Consider the following 23,224-nt stretch of genomic DNA (forward strand, 5'->3'; position numbering starts at 1 on the left):
CCGAGCCCGCTCGTGGAGTTCCGTGAGGCTCTCGGGTGTTTCCGTCTTCACTCGTAGATTTTCGCCCGTATTTTCGGGTGTTTTGGCCGAGCACTCTCGGAAGGTTCCGGCATCGATCGGCTTCTTTCGCTTCTCTCTTTCGGGAATCTCCGTAGAGCTTTCGGGAGTTTCCGCCGGGTGCAGAGCTGTTCCCGCCTTTTGGGGGCGCGGGCGAGTCTTCGCTGAGGTCCCGTGAGGGGCTTGTCTGTGAGGGGGATCCCGTGAAGGGTCCCGTGAGGGGCTTGTCTGTGAGGGGGATCCCGTAAAGGGTTCCGTGAGGGGCTTGTCTGTTAGATGGGATCCCGTGAAAGGTCCCGTGAGGGGCTTGTCTGTGAGGGGGGGGTCCCGTGAAAGGTCCCGTGAGGGGCTTGTCTGTTAGATGGGATCCCGTGAAAGGTCCCGTGAGGGGCTTGTCTGTGAGGGGGGGGTCCCGTGAAAGGTCCCGTGAGGGGCTTGTCTGTGAGGGGGATCCCATGAAGGGTGCCATGAGGGGCTTGTCTGTGAGGGGGATCCCGTGAAGGGTCCCGTCAGGGGCTTGTCTGTGAGGGGGGATGCCGTGAAGGGTCCCATGAGGGGCTTGTCTGACGGGGGATCCCGTGAAGGGTCCCGTGAGAGGCTTGTCTGTGAGGGGGGATCCCGTGAAGGGTCCCGTGAGGAGCTTGTCTGTGAGGGGGGATCCCGTGAAGGGTCTCGTGAAAGGTTCCGTGAGGGGCTTGTCTGTGAGGGGGGATCCCGTGTAGGGTCCCGTGAGAGGCTTGTCTGACGGGGGATCCCATGAAGGGTCTTATGAGGGGCTTGTCTGTGAGGGGGATCCCGTGAAGGGTCCCGTGAAAGGTTCCGCGAGGGGCTTGTCTGTGAGGGGGGATCCCGTGAGGGGCTTGTCTGTGAGGGGGGGAATCCTGTGAAGGGTCTCGTGAGGGGCTTGTCTGTGAGGGGAATCCCGTGAAGGGTCCCGTGAGAGGCTTGTCTGACGGGGGATCCCATGAAAGGTGCCATGAGGGGCTTGTCTGTGAGGGGGGATCCCGTGAGGAGTCCCGTGAGGGGCTTGTCTGTGAGGGGGGATCCCGTGAAGCATCCCGTGAGGGGCCACGCTGGGACCAGCTCAGGGATCCCATGAAGGTTCCCGTGAGGATCTTGTCTTTGACGGGGAGGATCCCTTGAGGGGCCGCGCTGGGATCGAGGATTCTGTGAGGGGTCCCGTGTGGGGCCGGACTGACACCGGGAATTCTGTGAGGGGTCCCTTGAGGTCCATGTGGGGTCGGACTGGACCGGGGACCCCGCAAAGGGTCCCTTGTGGGCTTGGGGATCCTGTGAGGGGCTGGGTCGGGGAATCCCGTGAGTGAGGAGGGCAGCCGGGGCTGGGAGCAGGGGTCCCTTGAAGGGCCAGGTTGAACTGGACTTCCTCCCAGTGCCTGTATTTTTCATATAGCACCCCGAGCTTGTCAGATGTGCTGTGTAACCAAAAACTACACGAAACTAAGACATTTACTTTGAGAACACCCAGCTGTGTAGCAAGAAGGTCCTCTTTATTTATAGAGTGATAATAAGAGTATGCTTGCTCTAAAGTGCTGAATGTGTCCATTGAACATGTCAAGGATGATGGCAGTGCTGGGACCAGGGAGGTGCCAAAGAAACAAATCCACTTTGATATCCAACCTTTAGTACTCATAATGAATTGTCCTGCCTTAAATTTCCTTTTGCCAGCCAAATCAGCCTTGATTATTCACAAGGATTATATTGGGAGAGAAAAATCTTGTCGGCAGAGATTTCACAAAACCTTGTAGAGGGATTCCTTGGCAGGGCCAGGTACATCCTACCTGGAACCACTCAGGAAGTTAAGGGTGTACAGGGCCACAAACAGGGCTGCCACAGCCTCAAAGGGTTTATCCCTAGGGATAACTGATCCATCTTCCTGGAGCTGCACTCCACTCAGCTCCACCAGGGCCATGGTTAACCTCTGTTCCTCCTCCTGTGGGAAGAGCACCCTGGCATCCACAAAGAAAGGCTCCTTCTCCTTATCCAGGTCATGTTTCAGGAGGTTTTCAACCTTCACAGCAACAACAAAAAAAGCAAAATCAGAATTTCAATCAGTTGTCAGCTTGTGACATCACTATGGAGATGTTGCTAGAATTAACATATCCCCTGCCTCCTCTTGAAAGGAGCCAAGTGCGATTTGTGTTCTCACCAGGTTCAGCTGTTGGGACACAATCTTCCTTTCCAAGGATTCCAGCAGCAGCAGCAGCTGATCCTCCGTTAACTCTGCAGGAATAAACTGGGTTTGGATCCAAAAGCTCTCACCAAGCTTAGTGGTGGTATGGAACTGGTGAGCAGGATAGGAAAGAATGAAGAGGATGGGAAGGGGGGACTTTGAGGGAGCAGGGAGCCCTGGATGGGTGCAGAGGGGATTTCTCTCCTCTCCCCTCATGGGACTCAGATGTAGATTGCACTTGAAGAGGAGGAGGAGTATGAGAGGAAGGCAGGAGGGAATGGCAAGAGTGGGAGTCATCCCTGCCTCAGTTTCCCTCTTGAAGCCCCAAAGGCTCACCATGCAAAGCGTCAAGGACGTAGGTGATTCCTTCTGCCAGCAGATGATCTCTTGGGGAATGCTGCAAGGTGCTGATCAGTTCCTTTAAGTCTGGGCTCTCAGTTTCCAGCTGATAACCATCATTTTGCTCAGAAAGTTCTTCCATCTGTGGGGAGCAAGGAAAAGAAAAGTCAGGATGTGAGGGCAGAGACTGCTGCTTGTCCTGAGCAGGGAGATGTGCTGAGAGGGAATTTTGGGTGGATGGTTGTGTGACAGGGCAGGTGACTTGTGGGACAGGAGGTGTGGTCCTGGATGTATCTGTATTTAGAAATGGTGGCAGTAAGAAAAGCGTCACTTACTTTGTGGCTGAGCTCTTGAAGGAGGCTCTTGTCTCTCATCACAGCTGTGATGGTGTTGAAGATGATGAGCAGCAGGTCAGGAGACAACTCAGGGAAAATTCGGCAGGAATATCGAACTTCCATCATCACTTGTCCTAATTTTCCTGCTGAGGGACCTGCAGACCAGTAGGAGTCCTAATCTGTCACTGAATTCTAGGAGTTCACTGGCAGCTCTAAACCTAGAAACACTCATTTGAAGCAATATGGGATTTGGGCAGTTGTGATGTCTCAGGGGAGAGACAAATGCATCTCTCCTGGTGGTTTGTTTTATGCTGGGAGATTCCATCTTAGCCAAAGCAGCCAAAAGTTGTGCATGTGGAAGCAGTAAAATACATTCCTTACCATCAGCTACATAAGCTTGCTTTCTCACAGTTTCTGCTGGGAAATAATCCATACCTAAAAGAAGATAAAACAACAGTTTTGTGTACCAGCCTTTCCAGTGGTGGTCACCAACTCAGCTTCCTCCCTGGCTCTTCTGAGTAGGAAAGGAAAAGAAACACCAAAACTCTGCTCTCTGTGCCATTTCTCACCAGGAGCTCTGCAGCTCCTGAAATGTGGATCTGAGGCTTCCTTTTTTCCTTTCTTTACTGACCCCTCCCCAAACAGCATCTTTGAACTTGCATGGGTTGTCTGACCTCCCCCAGGTGATTTCTGTCTCTCACACTGCCTCCTCCTATCTGCAGACAAACTGAAGATACCTCTGGAGGCAAGAGGTGCTTCATAAAATGTTCTTCCTCTCCTAGAATGGAGAACTCGGTCATTTCTGGAAGTTGCTTACCCCATGCTCCATCTCTAATGTGTAGTGGGACGGTCCTGAAGGCCAGCGTGCAGCCCTTGGGTATCACTATGCTTTGTCTGTCCTCTCTGTTGCTCTGCATAAAGAAAACAACCAGTTAGAGCAGCTGGGTGCAGGTGTTGGGGAAGCAAGGAGGGAGAAGCCGGACCTGTGCACAGAGTGTGGCATAAAATTTGGCCTTGAAGCCCCCGTCTGCCTTGCTGGATTCCTTGTAGACAGCCTCCTCTGAGGCCTCGAGGATTTCAGTGACCATGTGCAGCTTGATGCCTGTTCTCTGTAGTTGTTGGATAAAGGAATGATCCATGTTGATTTCCCTGAAAGAGGAAAAGCTTAGGAAGGTTTGGAGCACCAGGAGCAGCTGAGGAATCTGGGGGGGATGAGCCTGTAGAAGAGGAGGCTCATGGGGAACTTGTCGCTCCTTTTCCTGTCTAACCTGGCCTACCTAGAGGAAGTTCATGCCCTAAGGTTTTAATCTTGGTTTTTGGCAGTTGAAAACCCATTGCTAACCTGGTGTGGGCTGGAGGGAGATGACTGGAGTGTGTGTGCTCCCTTTGTCATTGCTTACCTTTCTCTTCTCAGTGCCTCCAGTGATTCCAGTGATATGCTCTTCTTCTGTGGCATAATGGAAAGCTCTTTGGATAAGGAAGCCTTTCCTTTCATCTCTACAGTTGCAGGGTCAAAAGAAATGCTGAGACCTCCATCAGCTTGGTCAGTGCTGACTTTTGTTAGAGCAAATTGGCTGGATTCTTGATGGATGGCCTCTGAAATAATTCCATACATTACCTTAAGCAGCACTACACAGCAGCTCTGTAAGTATATGACACAACGAGGAAAGCTGAAACTTGGTAGAGTTCAGCCACAAACGGTTCAAAACCATTACCTATGGTATTTGATAAATTCATATTGATAAATTTGGGGCTTACCTGTGCTTTTTCCATCTTCTCCAGGCAGCAGCACATCCTCCAGTGTGAATCCTGTCTGCTGGTAGTAGGGAGCTCGGTGAAACACGGTTTTTGGTTTGCTCTTTTTTTTCAGGACATAGAGAGGCCTGAAGTGCTCATTGTCTGCGATGCTTTCAACAGGCACCCATTCTTTGCATGGATCCATTTGATTTACAATGAATTTGGTGAGTTTTTTAAACATTCTGCTGTGGCTGAGGTTTTGAAGCAAAGCCAAGTGGATTTGTGCCTTGGGAAAGAGGGAACACAAGCTAAGCTGAATTACTTGAAATAATAGGAGAACATTGTAACAAATGACTTTAACGATTAAGAAGATTTCAAAATAATGACTCAAAACCTCCCTCACTGTCCAAGGACACAAGTTTCACAGGGTTGTTTCAGGGAGTCTTTTAAGAGGAAGCAGCAGGAGCTGTGGCTTGTTTGGCCTTGTCCCCCTTTGCTGTTGAGGCTCAGTGATTGTGCAGAGAGAGCACAGCTGGCAGACCCTCAGGGTGCTGATTTTGGAGACAAATGTCCCCCAAAATAGAGAGGCATCTGCCCAGCCCAGCCTCATTGGGCAGGCCTTGGTGGTCTGCAGGGGAGAGCTGGTGTTTGAGAGCCAGGAAGAAATGTTTCTGAGAGAAGCCAGAAGCCCTGTTTCTTTTCTGAGACAGCTTGTTTTTATCAAAAGGTTTCTGTTTCAGCTTTCTGGTGTTTTATGGGAAGGAGCTGGGGAAGGGAAATTGGGCAATCCAGATTGGTTTTGATGGGAAGGGACCTTAATGCGCCTCCCATTCCCCTCCCTGTTATGGTCAGGTACACCTTCTAGTCTCCCAGGGGTTTCCAAGCCCTGTCCAACCTGGTTATAGACACTTCCATGGATGGGGCATCCATAGCTTATCTGGGCAACCTGTTCTGGGTCCTTCAGCATCCTCAGAGGGATTTCTTCCCAATATCCCATCTAAGGTGACCCTGTTTCAATATAAACCACTCCAAAGACAAATAGCCTTGTATGCTCAAGGTTAGTCACCCATTCAGGTCTCATTCCCGTAAAGGTCTCCAAGAAGAGAAGAAAAGCTAAACAAAAGCACTTAACAGAGAGCTCCCACCAACCCTCTCCCCTACCCAAAGCCCTGGGATAATGCACTTGCCTGTTTGTGGGGTGGGGGACGTGCAGGGCAGACCGTGGGGCTGCTGAGGTGATGTGGCCTCTGGAGAGCAGCAGGGCTGGGGAGAAAATCTCTGTCTTCCTTTCTGCTCAGAGGTGTGGAAGTGTTTGTGAAACACAGGAGCCGTGAATCGCACAGAAGCTCGCACCACCACAACTCCAGAGCAAAGAGTAAATTGATTTCTCTTACCTTGCTAACGGGGGCTCCCTGAAGCAGCACCTGGGCAGGGGCAGTGTTAGATGTGATCCGTGCTGGAAGACCCCTGGCAGTACCCTGCAGCTTATCAGGAGCTGTTCCCAGCTGTGAGGTCACTTCAGCAATTTTACATCCTCGTCACCCGTGTTCCGCTTCTACAAATCGGCCGTTGCTTACGTAACACTTCCTTTTTACTCACTGAGCAGAGTCTGTTACAGGGGCTGTTACTGGAACTTGTAGAGATGTAGGAGATCTAAGTCCACTGCTGGAATTGTCCCAGACCAGATTGGACAGGAATGTGTCCCTGCCCCTGGCAGCAGGTGGGACTCAATGGCTTTAAGGTCCCTTCAAGCCAAATCATTCCATCATTGCATGATTCAACTTCATTGAGCCAGGTAACGCTGCTCTTCTTTGACAGATGAAAAAATGAACTCAGGAGGGGATATTGGCAAGAAATTCCTCTCTGTGAGGGTGGTGTGGCCCCAGAACAGGTTACCCAGAGAAGCTGAGGCTGCCCCATCCCTGGGAGTGTCCAAGGCCAGGCTGGATGGGGCTTGGAGCAACGTGGGCTACTGGAAGGTGTCCCTGCCCATGGCAGGGCGTGGGGCTGGCCCCGGGGCCTTGAGGTGCCTTCCAACCCGAGCCATTCCATGTCTCCTGGGCACATTGCCATGCTTGTTTGACAGCAAAAGCCATCCATGTGAAGATTCCAGGACTCAAGCACAAGTTTTTACCTGAATACTTCACTTTTATTAGTCTCTCTTAGAATACTGTAAAAAGGAGTAATAAAAATATTCACACTTTCTTTTAGAAAGTTCTCTACATGAGATTGCTGTGTCCACATCAAGGACCCTTATTTCTGGTACAGCCTCAGTCCTGAGGTTGTCATGTGTGCCATGTGATGGAAAAGACACAAAATTAAGAAATAGCCTTTGAGACCACCAAATTGCTTATTAAGAAGCTGCTCTTTATTTAGAAAGTGATAATGGGAATATTTGTGACATCTCTCTGAAGTGCTGCCCATGGCTCTTGAGCATCTCGGGGAGATGGGACTGGAGAGGTGACAGTGAAACCTTTGGGATTTCCCCACCTTCCTACAACCAGTAGTGAATGGAGCCACCACTGAACCCGAGAGGGACCAGGGTGAATCTGTGCTGATGATTTCCTTTGGCTTTTGTTTTATTTTCATTTCCTCCATTTTCCTTTGCTTTTCATTTTTGCCTTTGTATGTTCTTTCCCTTTTTCCTTGCACCTCCCCTTTCCCCTCTGCATTTCCTTCCCATTCCCTTTGTGTTCTCTTTCCCATTTACTGATTGCAGAAGCAGCAGCAGCAGCATTTTAAGAGAAGCAGGATTACATGAAGCACCTGTGCCAGGCCTGTGATTCTTTGGGCTTGTGGATTTTCCTGTTTTCCCTCAGAATTCTTGGGGAGATAGACAAATCCACTTTGATATCCAGCCTTTAGCATCCATAATGAATTTTCTAGCCTTAAATTTGCTTTTGCCAGCCAAAGCAGCCTTGAGCATTAACAATGGTGATATTGGGAGGGAAAACTCTTGTCAGCAGAGTTTTCCCAACATCTTGTGGAGGGGTTCCCTGGACAGGGCCAGGTACCTCCTACTCGGAGCCACTCAGGAGGCTGAGGGTGTACAGGGCCACTAACAGGGCTGCCACAGCCTCGAAGGGTTGATCCCTGGGGACAGCTGATCCATCTTCCTGGAGCTGCACTCCACTCAGCTCCACCAGGGCCATGGTTAACCTCTGTTCCTCCTTGTGAGGGAACGACAGCAGACCAGGATCCACAAAGAAAGGCTCCTTCCCAAACTGCAGATTAGGTTTCAGTAGCTCTGCAACCTTTAAAGGAAAATAAAAAAAGCAAAATCAGATTTTCAATCAGTTGTCAGCTTGTGACATCACTATGGAGATGTTGCTCGGATTAACATATCCCCTGCCTCCCCTTGAAAGGAGCCAAGTGTGATTTGTGTTCTCACCAGGTTCAGCTGTTGGGACACAATCTTCCTTTCCAAGGATTCCAGCAGCAGCAGCAGCTGATCCTCCGTTAACTCTGCAGGAATAAACTGGGTTTGGATCCAAAAGTTCTCACCAAGGGGATGGAGGTGACTGGTGAGCAGGATGGGAAAGGGTGAAGAGGATGGGAAGGGGGATAATTTCTTGTAGAAAATGTTTGTTTGGTGCAAGTTTCTTTGGATGTTTTAATGGAAATGATTTGTGCAGGCTGACTGTGAGAGTGATCTGGCTGTTACTCACAGAATCATGGAATATGGAGATGGAAGAGAGCTATGTTGATAATTGATGTCCAACTCCTGTCCCTGCACAGGACACCCAACAATCCCACTGTGTGCTGAGAGTGCTGTCCAAGCACTCGTGGAGCTGTGCCAGCCTTGGGGCTGTGACCATTCCTGGGGAGTCTGTTCAGTGCCTGAGCACCCTCTGGGATAAGAGCCTTTCCCTGATATGCAGCCCAAGTGTCCCAGACACAGCTGCAGCCATTTGCCTGTGTCCTGTTGCTGGTCACCAGAGCAGAGAACTGGGCTGGCCTGGGGAGGAAGCTGTGACCCGACTTTGAGGGAGCAGGGAGCCCTGGATGGGTGCAGAGGGGATTTCTCTCTTCTCCCCTCATGGGACTCAGATGTAGATTGCACTTGAGGAGGAGGAGGAGTATGAGAGGAAGGCAGGAGGGAATGGCAGGAGTGGGAGTCATCCCTGCCTCAGTTTTCCTCTTGAAGCCCCAAAGGCTCACCATGCAAGGCATCAAGGACGTAGGTGATTCCTTCTGCCAGCAGAAGGAGATGATCTCTTGGGGAATGCTGCAAGGTGCTGAACAGCTCTTTTAAGTCTGGGCTCTCAGTTTCCAGCTGATAATCATCATTTTGCTCAGAAAATTCTTCCATCTGTGGGGAGCAAGGAAAAGAAAAGTCAGGATGTGAGGGCAGAGACTGCTGCTTGTCCTGAGCAGGGAGATGTGCTGAGAGAAGGAATTTTGGGTGGATGGTTGTGTGACAGGGCAGGTGACTTGTGGGACAGGAGGTGTGGTCTGGGATGTGTCTGTATTTAGAAATGGTGGCAGTAAGAAAAGCGTCACTTACTTTGTGGCTGAGCTCTTGAAGGAGGTTCTTGTCTCTCATCACAGCTGTGATGGTGTTTAAGATGATGAGCTGCAGGTCAGGAGATAACTCAGAGAAGATTTGACAGCAGATTTCAACTTCTCTCCCCATTTCTCCTAATTTTCCTGTTATGGCAACTGTTAATCAGAATGAGACCACAACTGTCACTTGAGTTCTAAGAGTTCACTGGCAGCTCTAAACCCAGAGTTTGAAACCCTTGTAAGGATGTTCTTGAAGTGATATGGAATGTGGGCAGTTGTGATGTCTCAAGGGAAAGGCAAATGCATGTCTCCTGGTGGTTGGTTTTTTGCTGGGACTTTCTATCTTACCCAAAGCAACCAAAAGTTGTGCAAGTGGAAGCTCTAAAGTACATTACTTATGATCACCTTGTGGACCGACATTTCCGTAGAGTTCTGGTATGCAATAACCCACATCTGAAAGAAGATAAAAAGAACATTTACAGTGTTCTACACCAGACTTCTCACTGGTGGTCCCCCTCCCCGTTTTCACCTTGACTCTTCTGAGTAAAAAATTTCACACCCAAACTTGATTCTCTGTGCCATTTATCACCAGCAGCTTTGCAGCTCCTGAAAAGTAGATCTGAGACTTCCTTCTTTCCATTTCTTACTGACCCCTCCCCAAACAGCATCTTTCTTGTGTAGCTCTTTGACCTTGGCCTCCCTCGGGTGATTTCTGTCCCTCACACTGCCTCCCTCTCCTTGCAAACCAGTTTAGGGTGTATCTGGGGCCAGGTGAGCCTTCATAAAGTATTCTTCCTCTGTGCACTTTTTCTGGAAGGGAGAAACTCATCATTTCTGGAAGTTGCTTACCCCATTCTCCGTCTCTAATGTATAGTGGGACGGTCCTGAAGGCCAGCGTGCAGCCCTTGGGTATCACTATGCCTTGGTTGTTCTCTCTGGTGCCCTGGTGAAGGAAAACAACCAGTTAGAACAGCTGGGTGCAGGTGTTGGGGAAGCAAGGAAAGATTAGCCAAACCTTTGCAGAGAGTGTGGCATAAAATTTGGCCATGAAGCCCCCGTCTGCCTTGGTGGATTCCTTGTAGACAGCCTCCTCTGAGGCCTCGAGGATTTCAGTGACCATGTGCAGCTTGATGCCTGTTCTCTGTAGTTGTTGGATGAAGGAATGATCCATGTTGATTTTCCTAAAGGAGAAAAGGATGGGAAGGGTTTGGAGCACCAGGAGCAGCTGAGGAATCTGGGGAGGATGTGTTGGTTTTCCATGGAGTTAATGGAGATTTGGTAGAGGGGTTCTACAGAGGTGGCTTCTGTAGAAGCTGCCGGAGGCTTCCACCATGCCCAGCAGAGCCAGTCCCTGATGGCTCTGAAGATGGACATGCTGCTGGCCAAGCCTGGGCCAGTTAGAGATAGATGATGGCTCATGGGGAACTTGTCACTCCATTTCCTGTCTAACCTGGCCTACCTAGAGGAAGTTCATGCCCTAAGGTTTTAATCTTGGTTTTTGGCAGATGAAAACCCATTGCTAACCTGGCATGGGCTGGAGGGAGATGACTGGAGTGTGTGTGCTCCCTTTGTCATTGCTTACCTTTCTCTTCTCAGTGCCTCCAGTGATTGCAGTGGTACACTCTTCTTCTGTGGCTTGATAGAAAACCCTTTGGACCAGGAAGCACCTCCTTTCATCTCTACACTGGCAGGGTCAAAAGAAATGCTGAGACCTCCATCAGCTTGGTCAGTGCTGACTTTTGTGAGAGTAAATTGGCTGGATTCTTGATGGAGGGCCTCTGAAATAATTCCATACATTACCTTAAGCAGGATTAGACAGACTCAGCTCTGTAAGTATATGACACAACGAGGAAAGCTGAAACTTGGTACAGTTCAGCCTCAAATGGTTCAAAACCATTACCTATGGTATTTGATAAATTCCTATTGATAAATTTGAGGATTACCTGTGCTTTTTCCATCTTCTCCAGGCAGCAGCACATCCTCCAGTGTGAATCCTGTCTGCTGGTAGTAGGGAGCTGGGTGGAATATGTGGTTTGCTTTTCTTTTTTTAATCAGTAGACAGAAAGGCCTGAAGTGCTCATTGTTTGCGATGCTCTCGACAGGATCCAATTCTTTGCATGGATCCATTTGATTTACAATGAATTTGTTGAGTTTTTTAAACATTCTTGCTGTGCCTGAGGTTTTGAAGCAAAGCCAAGGGGAATCGCTCTTTGGGAAAGAGGGAACACAAGTTAAGCCAAATGACTTGAAATCATAGCACAGAATCACAGAATGAACTAGGTTGGAAAAGACCTTTGAGATCATCTAGTCCAGCCTATGACTTTAAGATTTCCTCATCAGCTAAATCATGGTGCTGAGTGCCACCTCCACTCTTTTCTTAAACACATCCAGGGATGATTACCTCTGCTCGGGCAGATGTTTCCAGTGGCCTATCACTCTTTCAGTGAAGAATTTTTTCCTGATGTCTAAGCTGAACTTCCCCTGCTGCAGGTTAAGCAGGACATTGTAACAAAGTATTTATTTAATTATTAAGAAGTTTTCAAAATAAGGACTGATATTACCCAGGGACACAAGTTTCCCAGGGTTGTTACAGGGAGCTTTTGGAGAGGAAGCAGCAGGAGCTGTGGCTTGTTTGGCCTCGTTTGCCTTTGCTGCTGAACCCCAGTGATTGTGCAGAGAGAGCACAGCAGACACACGCTGTGGATGCTGATATTAAAGGAAAATGTCCCCCAAAATAAAAATCAGCCCAGCCCAGCCTTAATCGGGCAAGTCCTGGTGGTCTGCAGGGGAGAGCTGGTGTTTGAGGGCCAGAAAGAAATCCCTATTTCCTTCCTGACACAGCTTCTTTTCAGGAAAAAGTTTCAGTTTCACTTTTCTGATGTTTTACGGGAAAGAGCTGGAGAGAAGAAATTGAACAATCCAGAACGGTTTTGATGGGAAGGGACCTTAAAGCTCATCCCATTCCTCTCCCTAACATGGTCAGGGACACCTTCTGCTATCCCAGATTGCTCCAAGCCCTGGCCTTGGACACTTCCAGGGATGTGGGCCAGTGTGCCAGTGCCTGAGCACCACACAGAGGGATTTCTTCCCACTATCCCATCTAACCCTGCTCTCTGTGAGTTTAAACCATTCCAAAGACAAACAGCTTTGGGTGCTCACTGTTAGTAGTGCTTCCGAGCTCTTTCTATTGGAACTCTCCAAGAAGAGAAGAAAAACTAAACAAGAGCAGTTAAAGAGAGAGCTGGCACCAACCCTCTCCCCTACCCAAAGCCCTGGGATAATGCACTTGCCTGTTGGTGGGGTGGGGGGCGTGCAGAGCAGACCGTGGGGCTGCTGAGGTGATGTGGCCTCTGGAGAGCAGCAGGACTGGGGAGAAAATCTCTGTCTTCCTTTCTGCTCAGAGGTGTGGAAGTGTTTGCGAAACGCAGGAGCCGTGAATCGCACAGAAGCTCGCACCACCACAACTCCAGAGCAAAGAGTAAATTGATTTCTCTTACCTTGCTAACGAGGGCTCCCTGAAGCAGCACCTGGGCAGGGGCAGTGTTAGATGTGATCCGTGCTGGAAGACCCCTGGCAGTACCCTGCAGCTTATCAGGAGCTGTTCCCAGCTGTGAGGTCACTTCAGCAATTTTACATCCTCATCACCGGTGTTCCATTTCCACAAATTGACTGTTGCCTACGTAACACTTCCTTTTTACTCACTGAGCAGAGTCTGTTACAGGGGCTGGAACTTGTAGAGATGTAGGAGATCTAAGTCCACTGCTGGAATTGTCCCAGACCAGATTGGACAGGAATGTGTCCCTGCCCCTGGCAGCAGGTGGGACTCAATGGCTTTAAGGTCCCTTCAAGCCAAATCATTCCATCATTGCATGATTCAACTTCATTGAGCCAGGTAACGCTGCTCTTCTTTGACAGATGAAAAAATGAACTCAGCAGGGGATATTGGCAATAAATTCCTCTCTGTGAGGGTGGTGTGGCCCCAGAACAGGTTACCCAGAGAAGCTGAGGCTGCCCCATCCCTGGGAGTGTCCAAGGGCAAGTTGGATATTGCTTGGAGCAACGTGGGCTACTGGAAGGTGTCCCTGCCCATAGCAGGGAGTGGGGATGGCCCTGGAGCCTTGAGGTGCCTTCCACCCGAGCCATTCCATGTCTCCTGGGCACATTGCCATGCTTGTTTGACAGCAAAAGCCATCCATGTGAAGATTCCAGGACTCGAGCACAAGTTTTTACCTGAATACTTCAGTTTTATTAGTCTCTCTTAGAATACTGTACAAAGGAGTAATAAAAATATTCACACTTTATTTTAGAAAGTTCTCTACATGAGACTCCTGTATCCACAGCAAAAAGAAGGCTATGGGAAAAAACCCCTAAAACTTTGTACAGAACATTCCTTTAAAAACCCTCCCAACTAATTCTGCTGATTTAACTGATCCAAGGAGGGTATGGACACACCAACACTCACATGCTTAAAAGATATTCTAGGCAATGATAAAGCAACATAAGTCACAAGAAGGAATATTAATGTGTTAACCCACTGCTGTCCCCTCCTTGAGGGCCAGTACCGAGCTTCTAAAAACAACCCAAAGTTGAACAGTGATTCAAACATAAAAGAGAATAAGTAGCCCTCCATTTATTTTAATTTTATAGGCTTTTTCCTGCAAAGGTTAGGACTGTTTGCCAGCCTGGTAGCTCTGTGAAAGGACTCCCAGGTCAGGATCCCTGATTCAGGAGCAGCAGGCTGGGAGGACTTGCTGGTTTGCTGAGAGTCCTGGAGCAGGGGCTGCATGGTGCTGACAGTGGCTGAGGGGCTTTGCCAAGTACAAGATGGGACAGGCTGCTGCCAGTTCTTGGGAAGGCTTCCAGCCTTTCAGAAGTTTTTCTCTTTAATTGCACACCAAAACAGAAAAGCTTAAAATAACTTACCAGGGGTTGTTTTTCCATCACAGGAGATTTGATCTCTCCAGGTAGGAACTTGTCCTGATCATGATACAGGACCAGTGTGAGAGGAAATCTGTCAAGTGTGGTGTGATCAGAATCCCATTTAAAATCAGTAACAATCAGTTATCTCCTCCCTGCAGCACCACATCTGGTAATGTTTCCTTTCTCCTCCCACAGTGTGGATTCACCCTTGATCTGTCCCCTGCCAGGACATGTCTGACCACCCCTCAAGCTGCTCATGCTGTCCTTTCACTTCAGACTGCCTCAGGTACACCCAGAAATGGTGGTTTAATTACAACTGACTTCTTGCTTTTGATTTTTGACTGATCCTGACACCTACCCTTAAGTTGGGATCTTAAGGAAGATGCTACCCCACGTGCAATTGTTCAAATACTTATTAATTATATATAAATACTTAACTCACCACAATAGAACATGAAATCTTTCTTCAACTTGCTTCTTTCCATACTACTTATATTTCCCTTTACATTTCCCTTGACTGGATTAACTGAGTCCTAATTAATGTCAGTTATTCCATGGAAAAATGCCACACCTGTGTTGTGAAGAGTGTCATGTCATGACTCTGCCATTGGCTGTTTTGATCATTTGTGTGAAGGAGAGAAATCAAAAAATACTTACTTTTGTTGCTAAGCAGAGTCTTAATTACAAGTTTGGGGCTTTATGCTTTAGAACCTGCTTGTTTGAGAAGTTCATAATCCCATTCTGAGTCCCAGCTGATCTTTAATTTAAGGAAACAGGGTCAGATAGTGTCAGTGACCACACAAGTGTTCAAACCCACAGCTGTGTTATTGCTGAATCTCATAAAAAGCTGATCCTTTCAATTGATAATTATTCTAAATTTACAAATCTGTGATGTGCATATGCTTAGAAATACCCAGCATATGTCTGTCTGTGAGAAGGCATGTCTGAAAGCATCTAGAGGCTGTTTCTGTTACAAAAAAGATGGTTTTCCCCATGTTTTCTATGACAATAATTAGTTTTCTTTCATTTCCCCTGGAGATGGAAGTGGTGTCTGGGCAGACACTCAGGTCTGTTCAGCACCACAATCAGAATTTCAGCTCCAGCCTCAGGCACCCTGCCAGGACCTGCCCTCCTGCAGGAATACTGCCCATGTCTGTGTCATTTCCCAGCTGATTGATGAAATATCTCTATTTTTATCACAATTATCATTGTCTAGTAGCTTAAAGAGCCGATTAGGGTAGAGAGTACCTCAGCTAAAGCAGCAGCTCTTCTATCCTAGGTTTGAAGGTTTAAACTGCCCATCAAGGAAATTGCACATCTGTCAATTCCCTGGGGTCTCCAGCCAGATTCTCTTCTCCTTCTACCTGCTTGAAAACTTCATTTTCACTCGGATTTCCACTTTCCAAACACATTAGGGGATGGTTCTCCCTGCATTCCAGCAGCCCTTTGAGGTACACTCCATATTTTCCCTTCCCTGTAGCAGTCCCAAAGGAAGTCTGAGAGAGAAGTGAAGCAACTTGGCTAAAATATGCATGGAGTAGTAACAGATCTAAAAATTCCCCCTTCCATGTCCTATGCTCAGACCATCCAAATCCTCAACACTCTCCACCACGGTCTCTAAAGCTGGATTTGCTACTGCAAGGACAAAAAAAAAATGCAGATTTAAAAGATTTATACAATTGTCAAAAAAGGTGAAACGATATAAGCACTAAGACAACAAAAATATAGGTTTTCATGGGGTTACAGGGGAAGAGTGAGGGAAAGCCCATTCCATCTGGGACACAACCCAAAGGCAAATCAGGTCATTCTGATTTTCAGTAAAACAGTAAAAGCTGTCTCAGCCAGGAAACCTAAGCCTGCTTTATTTAGGTGGTGATTTTAGAGGAAAAAGGCTTGATTTTGTTCCTCTGTGACAGGATCTACTATCAGTGACAAATTGACTCCTTTGCTGGTCAATTCATCTGCTGCTGGTGCTGCTGCTCACACAGCCCTTGGGCATGGAGCTGAGGGACAGATTCCAGCTAAGCCAGAAATCCAACCCTTGAGTCCATGCAGAACTGGCAAATCCCAGTCACACGCACTTAAACAACCAAGGAGCTGAAGTGAGGAGAAAAATTCCAAGTCAAGGATGGCTGCCTGCTTGATTAGAGCAATCAGCCCTCCTCCTGTACCTGCCCAGTCAGCCTCTCCCACACCTGTCCATGTCCATGCTCCAAAGAGCTCCATGGCCTTTGGTGTCAGTCATTAAATCACCTGCCCACTGAGCCCCTGTGCACTTAAAAACAGCAGTTTGGGGTGGGGAGAGGAGTTACCTGGGCAGATTTGGGTATAAACTGAAAGTAACAAGCATGATTTTGGATCTATCCACCTTTTCCCTGGACCACACGGATGGTGATGTAGGAAATCAAAAGCTTTGTCAAACTGCAGGTCACTTCTTCCTGTGCTCTTTTTAGGAAAAGAACTTCCCTTCTCAGTGGTGTCAAAGATTGCAAAATAAAAATCTGTCGTTCACTTCCCCCTCCCACTTCCCGCCTAAAACTGGAAATCAGACCCCAAAACCATCCAGTCCTGGGAAAGTCTGGCTGTATCCCTTTGGAAATTATTTCCCTCACATTCTGCTCAAAGCACCCAGCTTCAGGAAGGGAAATGTATTTTAAAGTGCATTTACCACAGCAATAGTACCAGCACTAAAAGCTTTTCCCCTCATCCCTATCCTCGTCATTCCATGTCTGGAATAGATGAGACTCTTCCCAGAATTCATCCTTGTTGTACCTCAAAGTCTCAGTGGTTTTGCATCTATTGATGACCCTGGGAGAAGAGAAATCCGGTGTCGCACGTCCTGCTCCGCGCTAAACTCTACTCTGGAGCTGGTTTGGATTTATTGGGCACGAGGATCCAGCATGCGGAATGTGTCTGTTGGGATCTGCCTTTAAACGGCCACTGCCAAACCACATCCCAGTCTGTGTGTGGGGAGGAAAAGGGGCTGGAGGGAAGGAGCCCCCCGGGCCCCGCTGCTCCGCCATCCGCTCCGGCCGCGCTGCTCAGTACTTGTTGATGCCAAAGATCCTCACTCCGTGGAGCTGAGGCAGTTTGGGGATCAGGACGCTCATGAGGGAGATGGTGTTGATGATGAAGTGTATCCGGTCGTACTTGGTGTAAAAGCTGGTTAGAAAATACCTGCAGAGGGAAGGGGGGAACAGAGGGAGAGGCAAACTGAGCTGTGGCATTCCGTGTGTTTAACTCCCAGGACACAACACCGACGGGTGCTGGGACACGAGGTGGCTCAGCCAGCCCAGAATACTCACAGGACGATGGGCATGATGGTGAGGAACTTGCGGGACGCGGTGAACTGGACTCCATAATCCATCTGCTCCCAGTGCGTGAGCAGCCGGGCCTTGCCCTGGTCCGGGGTCTCGAAGGGGGTTCCCTTCACGGTGTGCAGGAAGATGTACATGCTCTGCAGGACACACACGTGAGGCACACGGGGCCCTGCACCCCAAAAACCCCGGACCCACGGCAGTGCTTGCACCCCCGCGCCGTTCCACTAGAGGGATGTGGAGCTGCTGGAAAAGCCGGGGCGGCCGGGAAGGGAGGAAAGGAGAGCTGGGAAAGGCCGGGCCAGCTCGGCTGCTCCACGTCAGAGCTCTCGCTCGGCTCTGGGTGTGAGCCAAGGAGGCGGTGGCAAGATTACAGCCCTGGGATCTCTGCGATCGGGAGATTAGCGCCTGCCTGCTGCCTGAAGGCTCCCCGAAAATGTCTGCGAGAAGGTCTGTCACCCCCTGATTACCAGGGGAGCACAAGTCACAGACAAACATTCCAAGCACAGCTCCCAAGTACAGCCACTCCTGGCCTTTAAATTCCTTTTTGTCCCCAGAAATTAAAGCTGCCAGGGAAGATGGGTGAGAAGCCAGAAGCTTGTGAGCTGAGTGCTGAGCTGTTCCAGTTTGGGGCTTTGTGGTTGTTTTTATCTCCTGAGCAGCTCCAGTTTGAGGGTTTGTGGAGGTTTTTATCTCCTGAGCAGCTCCAGTTTGGGCGTTTGTGGAGGTTTTTATCCCCCTCTAGTAATAACTTATCACGAGGGTCCTCAATCCCTGTAATTTTTATCTCTGGAATATTCCCAGGCTGAGATATTATTTAGAATAAAAGATAAACAATCAGTTGCTCCATCCCTGAAGTTTTTTGTCCCCTGTGCCCAAGGGGACCTATGTGGGGATTTGATCTTCAGAGAGAAGAATCAGTTCCTGGACTAATCTTTCACTTTAGGCAGAACAAAATCTGGGGGTTAATCTTGTTTTTTCTTAACTCTCACGAGGCCAATTCAGGTTTTACCAACCCCAGTGATGGGGTCTGTCACAGATTTCTTTTGGAAGGGGACACAATGAAGGACTTGCCCTACAGGGAATGAATCCACATCCCCTCTGAGCAGCCTCACCAGGTGTTGCTGCCTCACCTGTACCTGGGCTGGATTTAAATCCATGACCCAGAGGCACCAGTACAAGCTGAGGGCCGGAGATTGAGCAACTCACCCGGCATCTTTGGAAACACAAAGGAATTATTTCACCAGGAATCTCAGCACATTGCTCAGAGCAACAGCTGTGCAAGGCTCCCTATGTGTGCCCCGGGCCACGCCGCTCCCTTACCAGGTTGTGGATGATGTTGGTGAGAGTCCAGACCACGGGGACACTGAAGAAGGGGATGCTGAGCAGCACGACGTGCAGCAGCCCGATGCCCAGCACGTAGGACAGCCAGATGCCACGGCTGTTCATCACCCGCGTGTTGGGGTTCACCTCGCTGTGCGCCGTGCCCACGTTCATCCTGCCCCTCCTGGCTGGCAGCAGCCCCTGCAGCACAAACAGCGAGGTCAGAGCCCGGGTCCAAACTGCTCGGCGGGGCTGAGCACAGGCTGGTTGGCAAGCAAAGCCAAAATGTGCTGTTTGCTATAAAAATCCCCAGTCAGTTCCCTCCTCTGCCCCTCGTTAGTGCCATTCTTAGAGCTGACGTCGCTGACTCCGGGAGTGGTTGAGATTTGGGAATTATGTGTGGGAAGCTTGTCTGTGACAGAAGCTTCTTGTGATGTGAGATGCTTTCCTGAAGCCGAGGTGTCGAGGTTCAATCCCACGATTGCCTGACAAAACTCAAACCAATACTTTTCAGCACTTTTAAATCTCATCACAGTGTTAATCATGGAAACACACAGCATAGGAAGCTTCCTGCGTGTTTATGGAGTCAGCATGACTTAAACTTGGGAAGGGAACAGAGCATTTCCAGAGGAAAGGCTCTGTATCAACAGATCTCCTAATTAATTTAACTAAATGAACATGGTTCTGCACAGCTCAGGAGGTTTGCTGGTCTCCTGCTCTGGCTCACGTGTTTTGCCTTCAGATTTAATACTTACAGAGGGGGAAAAAAAGAGGACTAAAAAAAAATTGCCCCCCAGGGAAGGAATGAGATCCTTCTTGAGGAACGCAAAAAGGGAGAGATAACAGCTCAAAGTGCCTTGGGAGGATGTTCAGGAGGAAGAGCTGTGGAGGAGTCAGCCCTTCCCCTACCTGGAAACAACGACTGCCATGTAGGAGGAGCACAAAGATGGCTTTCTGGACAATGCCAGGAGGGAGAGGAAGCAAGAGAGTATCACCCTCTCAGAGCAAGTCCTTGGAGTGGTGCCTCTGAGACAGTGAAGGTATCAAGTGGCTTTCTGGACTGACACAGTGCCAGTGGCAGCAGGAGAGCTCTGGCTCACTGATATCCAGGGATTACAGGAAACAGCACAAACTAAACCCACTGTAAAGCTGAATGTCTTCACACCAACACCAGGGAAACTCTTCTGTAAAATCATCCCTGTGTCCCACGGAAGAGGAGCTTGATGAGATGATCCAGTTCATCCTCCTTGGCCACAGCACCCCACAGTGAAGGCTGTTTCCTGATGTCTGGCCTTGTGCCTTTGCTCTTGCTTCCCACAGCTGGAGGCTGTGTTGCTGTTCCCTCCAGCTCTCCGGAGGCGAGCTCGAGCCAGATCCAACATCACACTCTCCTCACTGCCAGCTGTTCCCAGCTCCCTCACAGTGCTGGGCCTGCCTTGGCTCAGGAGCTGGCACCATCCCCACTCCTGCCCAGGGCTGGGACTCACAGCCAGCCTCCACTCCACAGCTCCTGGAATGCTCCAAGTAACTCCCAAACCTCTCCCATGCACACAGGCAGCTGCTGCTGCACATCCTCACCTCACTCCATCAGGGGCTCATACCTGGAGATTTTGTTTCCAGGAAAGTGGCTCCAGGTCAGTGGGGTGCTCACTCTTTGTTGCCCAACTCCCAGGTCACCAACTTATGGATATTCCAGAGAAAAGCCCAAAGTTTGATTTGGAAACGGGACTGAGAGCCAGAGTTCAACATTTCACCCCTGGCAGAGGGAGCAGCTCTGTCCTAAAACTGCTGCAATTCCCAAGGGCTCTCAGAAGGTTGGGGCAAAGGATAAATGAGTCAAAAAGGGTCAGATTGTTACAACAACAAAAAGAAAATCACCCTATGGAATGTGTAAACAGGAGTGCTGAGTGCCAGACATGGGAAATGGTTCTCCTGGATGTTGGGTGAACACTGTCCAGTCCTGGGAGGAGCTGGAGAAAATGAACAGAGGTGTAGGAAAAACATGACCTGCAAGGACAGCTGGAAGGAAATGAGATTGTTTAGTCTGGAGGATGCTGGAGACAGGCGTGAGGAACAGCTGGATGCTCCACAGAGAGCTGTGTCTGTGGGATTCCAGCTGTGCAGCAGGAGGAACCACAGGGCTGGGGCTAGGAGCAACAGAGGGGTGCAGGAGGAGGGACTGCCCACAGAAAGTGATCCTTGCTCTCACTGGAGCCCTTAAAATCTAGTTTCATCAACAGTTAAAAGCCTTCTCTCCAGGAACCTTTCCTGACATCGTTATCCAAGGGCTGTGGAAGCTCCCTGCAGCCAGAGGTGCACATGGCTGGTGCTGTGGAATTTCCAACCACAACTTCCAAAGCTAAGGAGCAGCTTGGATTTGGTCTCCTCTGCAAATGAGGGCAGTTGCAGACCCACAACTGGGTGGGAAAGGGCCCCACTTGGAAGCTGTATGTGAAGGATTTCTCCTTCCGTGCCTCAGTTTCCCTTCCTTGTGAAATTAAGGATTAGAGGGGTGGGATGCTGGAACACATGAGAGGTTAATTCATTCTTGCAGGACATACACACACCAAGCACTCACTGCTGCAATGAGGGTGATTCCACGTCTCCAACTCTGTCCTTCCCCACCTTAAATATTTCACCAGCTCTGCCTTGGCCCAGCTCTCCTAAATTTTGGATTGCACAAGCTTGGCTGAGGGCACAGGAGCTCCCAGAGCTCTGTCCCTACCCCCATCCCACATCCCATGTTTGCTTCCTAATTCCACACCAGGATTTGTTCACCTGCAGGACAACAAGACACAGCCACCCTGGGAAGGACTCCAGCCCCCCTTCCCCGAGCAGTTCCTGCCAGGCTCTGCTTTCCCACTTTTTTTTTTTGGAACAGAAAATCCTGAATGTTGCACCAGGCTGAGGGTGAAGGTCAGGGCTGTGCTGACATTGGACAGTGGCCATCCAAGGAGGGGAAAAGTCAGAGCTGTGGCCAGTGGCAAAGGGCACAGCTGAGCCCTCATCCTGCCTGTCCTGCTCCCTGTCCAGGGCCAGCTCCTGCCTCACCTTTGTCCCCAGAGGAGCGTGACCACCACCTCTTCCTGTTCCCTTGCTTAACGCCTGGGCTTGATGATCTTAAAGGCCTTTTCCATCCTAAATAAACGATCCTATGATTTGGCAGGGCTGGCACCCTTCCCCAGGGGTTTCAGGGTCATGCTCCAACCCTGGCACCCTGCTGCAGGATCTTCACGGGGCTGGGGAGGGAAGGAGGGCTCGGGTGCTTATCTTGATCTCGAGTGTTCCCAGCCTGCAGGTGACGATGATCCCACGGATCACAGATCCCAATCTCCGGCAGCAACAGCTGCCACCTCCCAAACAAATCCCTTAAACCCTTCTGTGCAGCGGAGGACATGGGGGACGCTGCTGGGCTGGGCTGGGTGAGAGGTGACACTGGGAACACAGCGCTCCGTGTCCCTGCAGCCCGGGGCCGTGCTGGACGTGTCTGAGCCCCAGCGCTGCCCGGTTCCTCCTCGGGGGGCCCGGGGCTGCCAGAGCCCCGGAGGGGACACGGGGGACACGGGGACGAGGACACGCGTGAGCCGCCGCGGGGCCTCGGCCTTTCCCGGTGGATTTAACGGGAGATCTTGGACACCAAGAGAAGGCCGAGGCTGGGCTCCTCCGGGCTCGCGTGGAACCCCAGACCCCACTTTCCTCCCCGTTTTCCCGGGACGGCACGGTGCCCCGGGAGGCACCGTGACCCGCTCGCGGCCGGGCTCCGCTCCGTGGGGACCCGCACTGCCCACCCGGGACCCCCGCTCCCACCCCGCCGCTCCCCGGCTCCATCCCAGCACCCGCTTCTCTCTTTTGGGCTGTTTTCCTTTCGGGCCGGGCCCGTGCGAGGCACCTTCCCCCGGCCCCGCCGCGGGGCTCGGCCGCAGAGCCCCCGGGGAGCGCAGAGCCCCCGGCCCGCACTCACCGCTCCCGCCCGCTCCGGCCCGGCCCGGCCCGGCCCGGCTCGGCTCGGCTCGGCGGGGCCGGCGCTCGCTCCGCCGCGCTCCCGGTGCTCTCCCGTGCGCTCCCGGCGGCCCCTCGGCCCGCCCCGCCGCGGCACGCCGGGAGCTGTAGTCCGGCAGCCGCGGCGGAGGCGGAGCCGCCACGGGAACCGGCGGGAGCGGCCCCGGGAAGGGCGGCGGGGGATGCAGCGAGCCCCGCTCCGCTCACAGCAGACCCCAGACCCGGCTGCCCGCGGAGGGTGGGCTGCACCCCCTGCCGCTCCTCCCAGGGGAAATCCGGGGCTGGGGGAGCGCTGGGGGAGCTTCCAGCAGGAGCTGTGGCTGCTCCATCCCTGGAAGTGCTCGAGGCCAGGCTGGGCAGGGCTTGGAGCGATCTGGGGAACTGGGATGTGTCCCTGCCCGTGGCATGGGGTGGGACTGCGGGGTTTTTAAAGTCCCTTCCCACCCAAACTACTCTGATTCCGTGACAGCATCAAAAGCCCAGCAGCAGCATTGTGCAGA

The 23,224-nt window shown here is 50.6% G+C and overlaps 3 protein-coding genes and 1 long non-coding RNA gene across 5 annotated transcripts; 1 reads left to right on the top strand and 3 right to left on the bottom strand.

Moving 5' to 3' along the window:
• Window positions 1-19: 19 nt before the first annotated feature.
• Window positions 20-14,633, top strand: LOC135286926 (uncharacterized). The gene is made up of 4 exons (XR_010350904.1): window positions 20-226; window positions 4,426-4,566; window positions 4,793-6,454; window positions 10,762-14,633. It is a non-coding gene; the product is annotated as an uncharacterized LOC135286926 (long non-coding RNA).
• On the bottom strand, window positions 1,547-6,189 carry LOC135286924 (gasdermin-A3-like). Of its 2 annotated transcripts, none has more exons than XM_064400165.1 (10): window positions 6,054-6,189; window positions 4,681-4,945; window positions 4,323-4,518; window positions 3,906-4,071; window positions 3,740-3,833; window positions 3,304-3,357; window positions 2,923-3,077; window positions 2,585-2,729; window positions 2,225-2,298; window positions 1,547-2,086 (listed from the first exon to the last, which is right to left on the bottom strand). In XM_064400165.1, the coding sequence occupies exons 2-10, from the start codon at window positions 4,898-4,900 to the stop codon at window positions 1,853-1,855; spliced, it is 1,338 nt and encodes a 445-aa protein (XP_064256235.1). In that variant the 5' UTR covers window positions 4,901-4,945; window positions 6,054-6,189; the 3' UTR covers window positions 1,547-1,852. The 2 variants fall into 2 exon arrangements, with proteins under 2 accessions (XP_064256235.1, XP_064256234.1); XM_064400164.1 differs by lacking the exon at window positions 6,054-6,189 and adding an exon at window positions 5,847-5,945.
• Window positions 6,787-11,328, bottom strand: LOC135286923 (gasdermin-A-like). The gene is made up of 9 exons (XM_064400163.1): window positions 11,109-11,328; window positions 10,748-10,943; window positions 10,181-10,346; window positions 10,015-10,108; window positions 9,571-9,618; window positions 9,167-9,321; window positions 8,821-8,971; window positions 8,051-8,124; window positions 6,787-7,913 (listed from the first exon to the last, which is right to left on the bottom strand). Exons 1-9 carry the CDS (start codon window positions 11,326-11,328, stop codon window positions 7,677-7,679), a joined length of 1,341 nt encoding a protein of 446 aa, XP_064256233.1. The 3' UTR covers window positions 6,787-7,676.
• ORMDL3 (ORMDL sphingolipid biosynthesis regulator 3) lies at window positions 13,389-22,842 on the bottom strand. The gene is made up of 4 exons (XM_064400166.1): window positions 22,687-22,842; window positions 18,726-18,926; window positions 17,391-17,542; window positions 13,389-17,262 (listed from the first exon to the last, which is right to left on the bottom strand). The coding sequence occupies exons 2-4, from the start codon at window positions 18,897-18,899 to the stop codon at window positions 17,127-17,129; spliced, it is 462 nt and encodes a 153-aa protein (XP_064256236.1). The 5' UTR covers window positions 18,900-18,926; window positions 22,687-22,842; the 3' UTR covers window positions 13,389-17,126.
• Between the last annotated feature and the right edge of the window lie 382 nt (window positions 22,843-23,224).

Source organism: Passer domesticus, chromosome 27 (assembly GCF_036417665.1).
Source record: "Passer domesticus isolate bPasDom1 chromosome 27, bPasDom1.hap1, whole genome shotgun sequence".
Taxonomy (NCBI): domain Eukaryota; kingdom Metazoa; phylum Chordata; class Aves; order Passeriformes; family Passeridae; genus Passer; species Passer domesticus.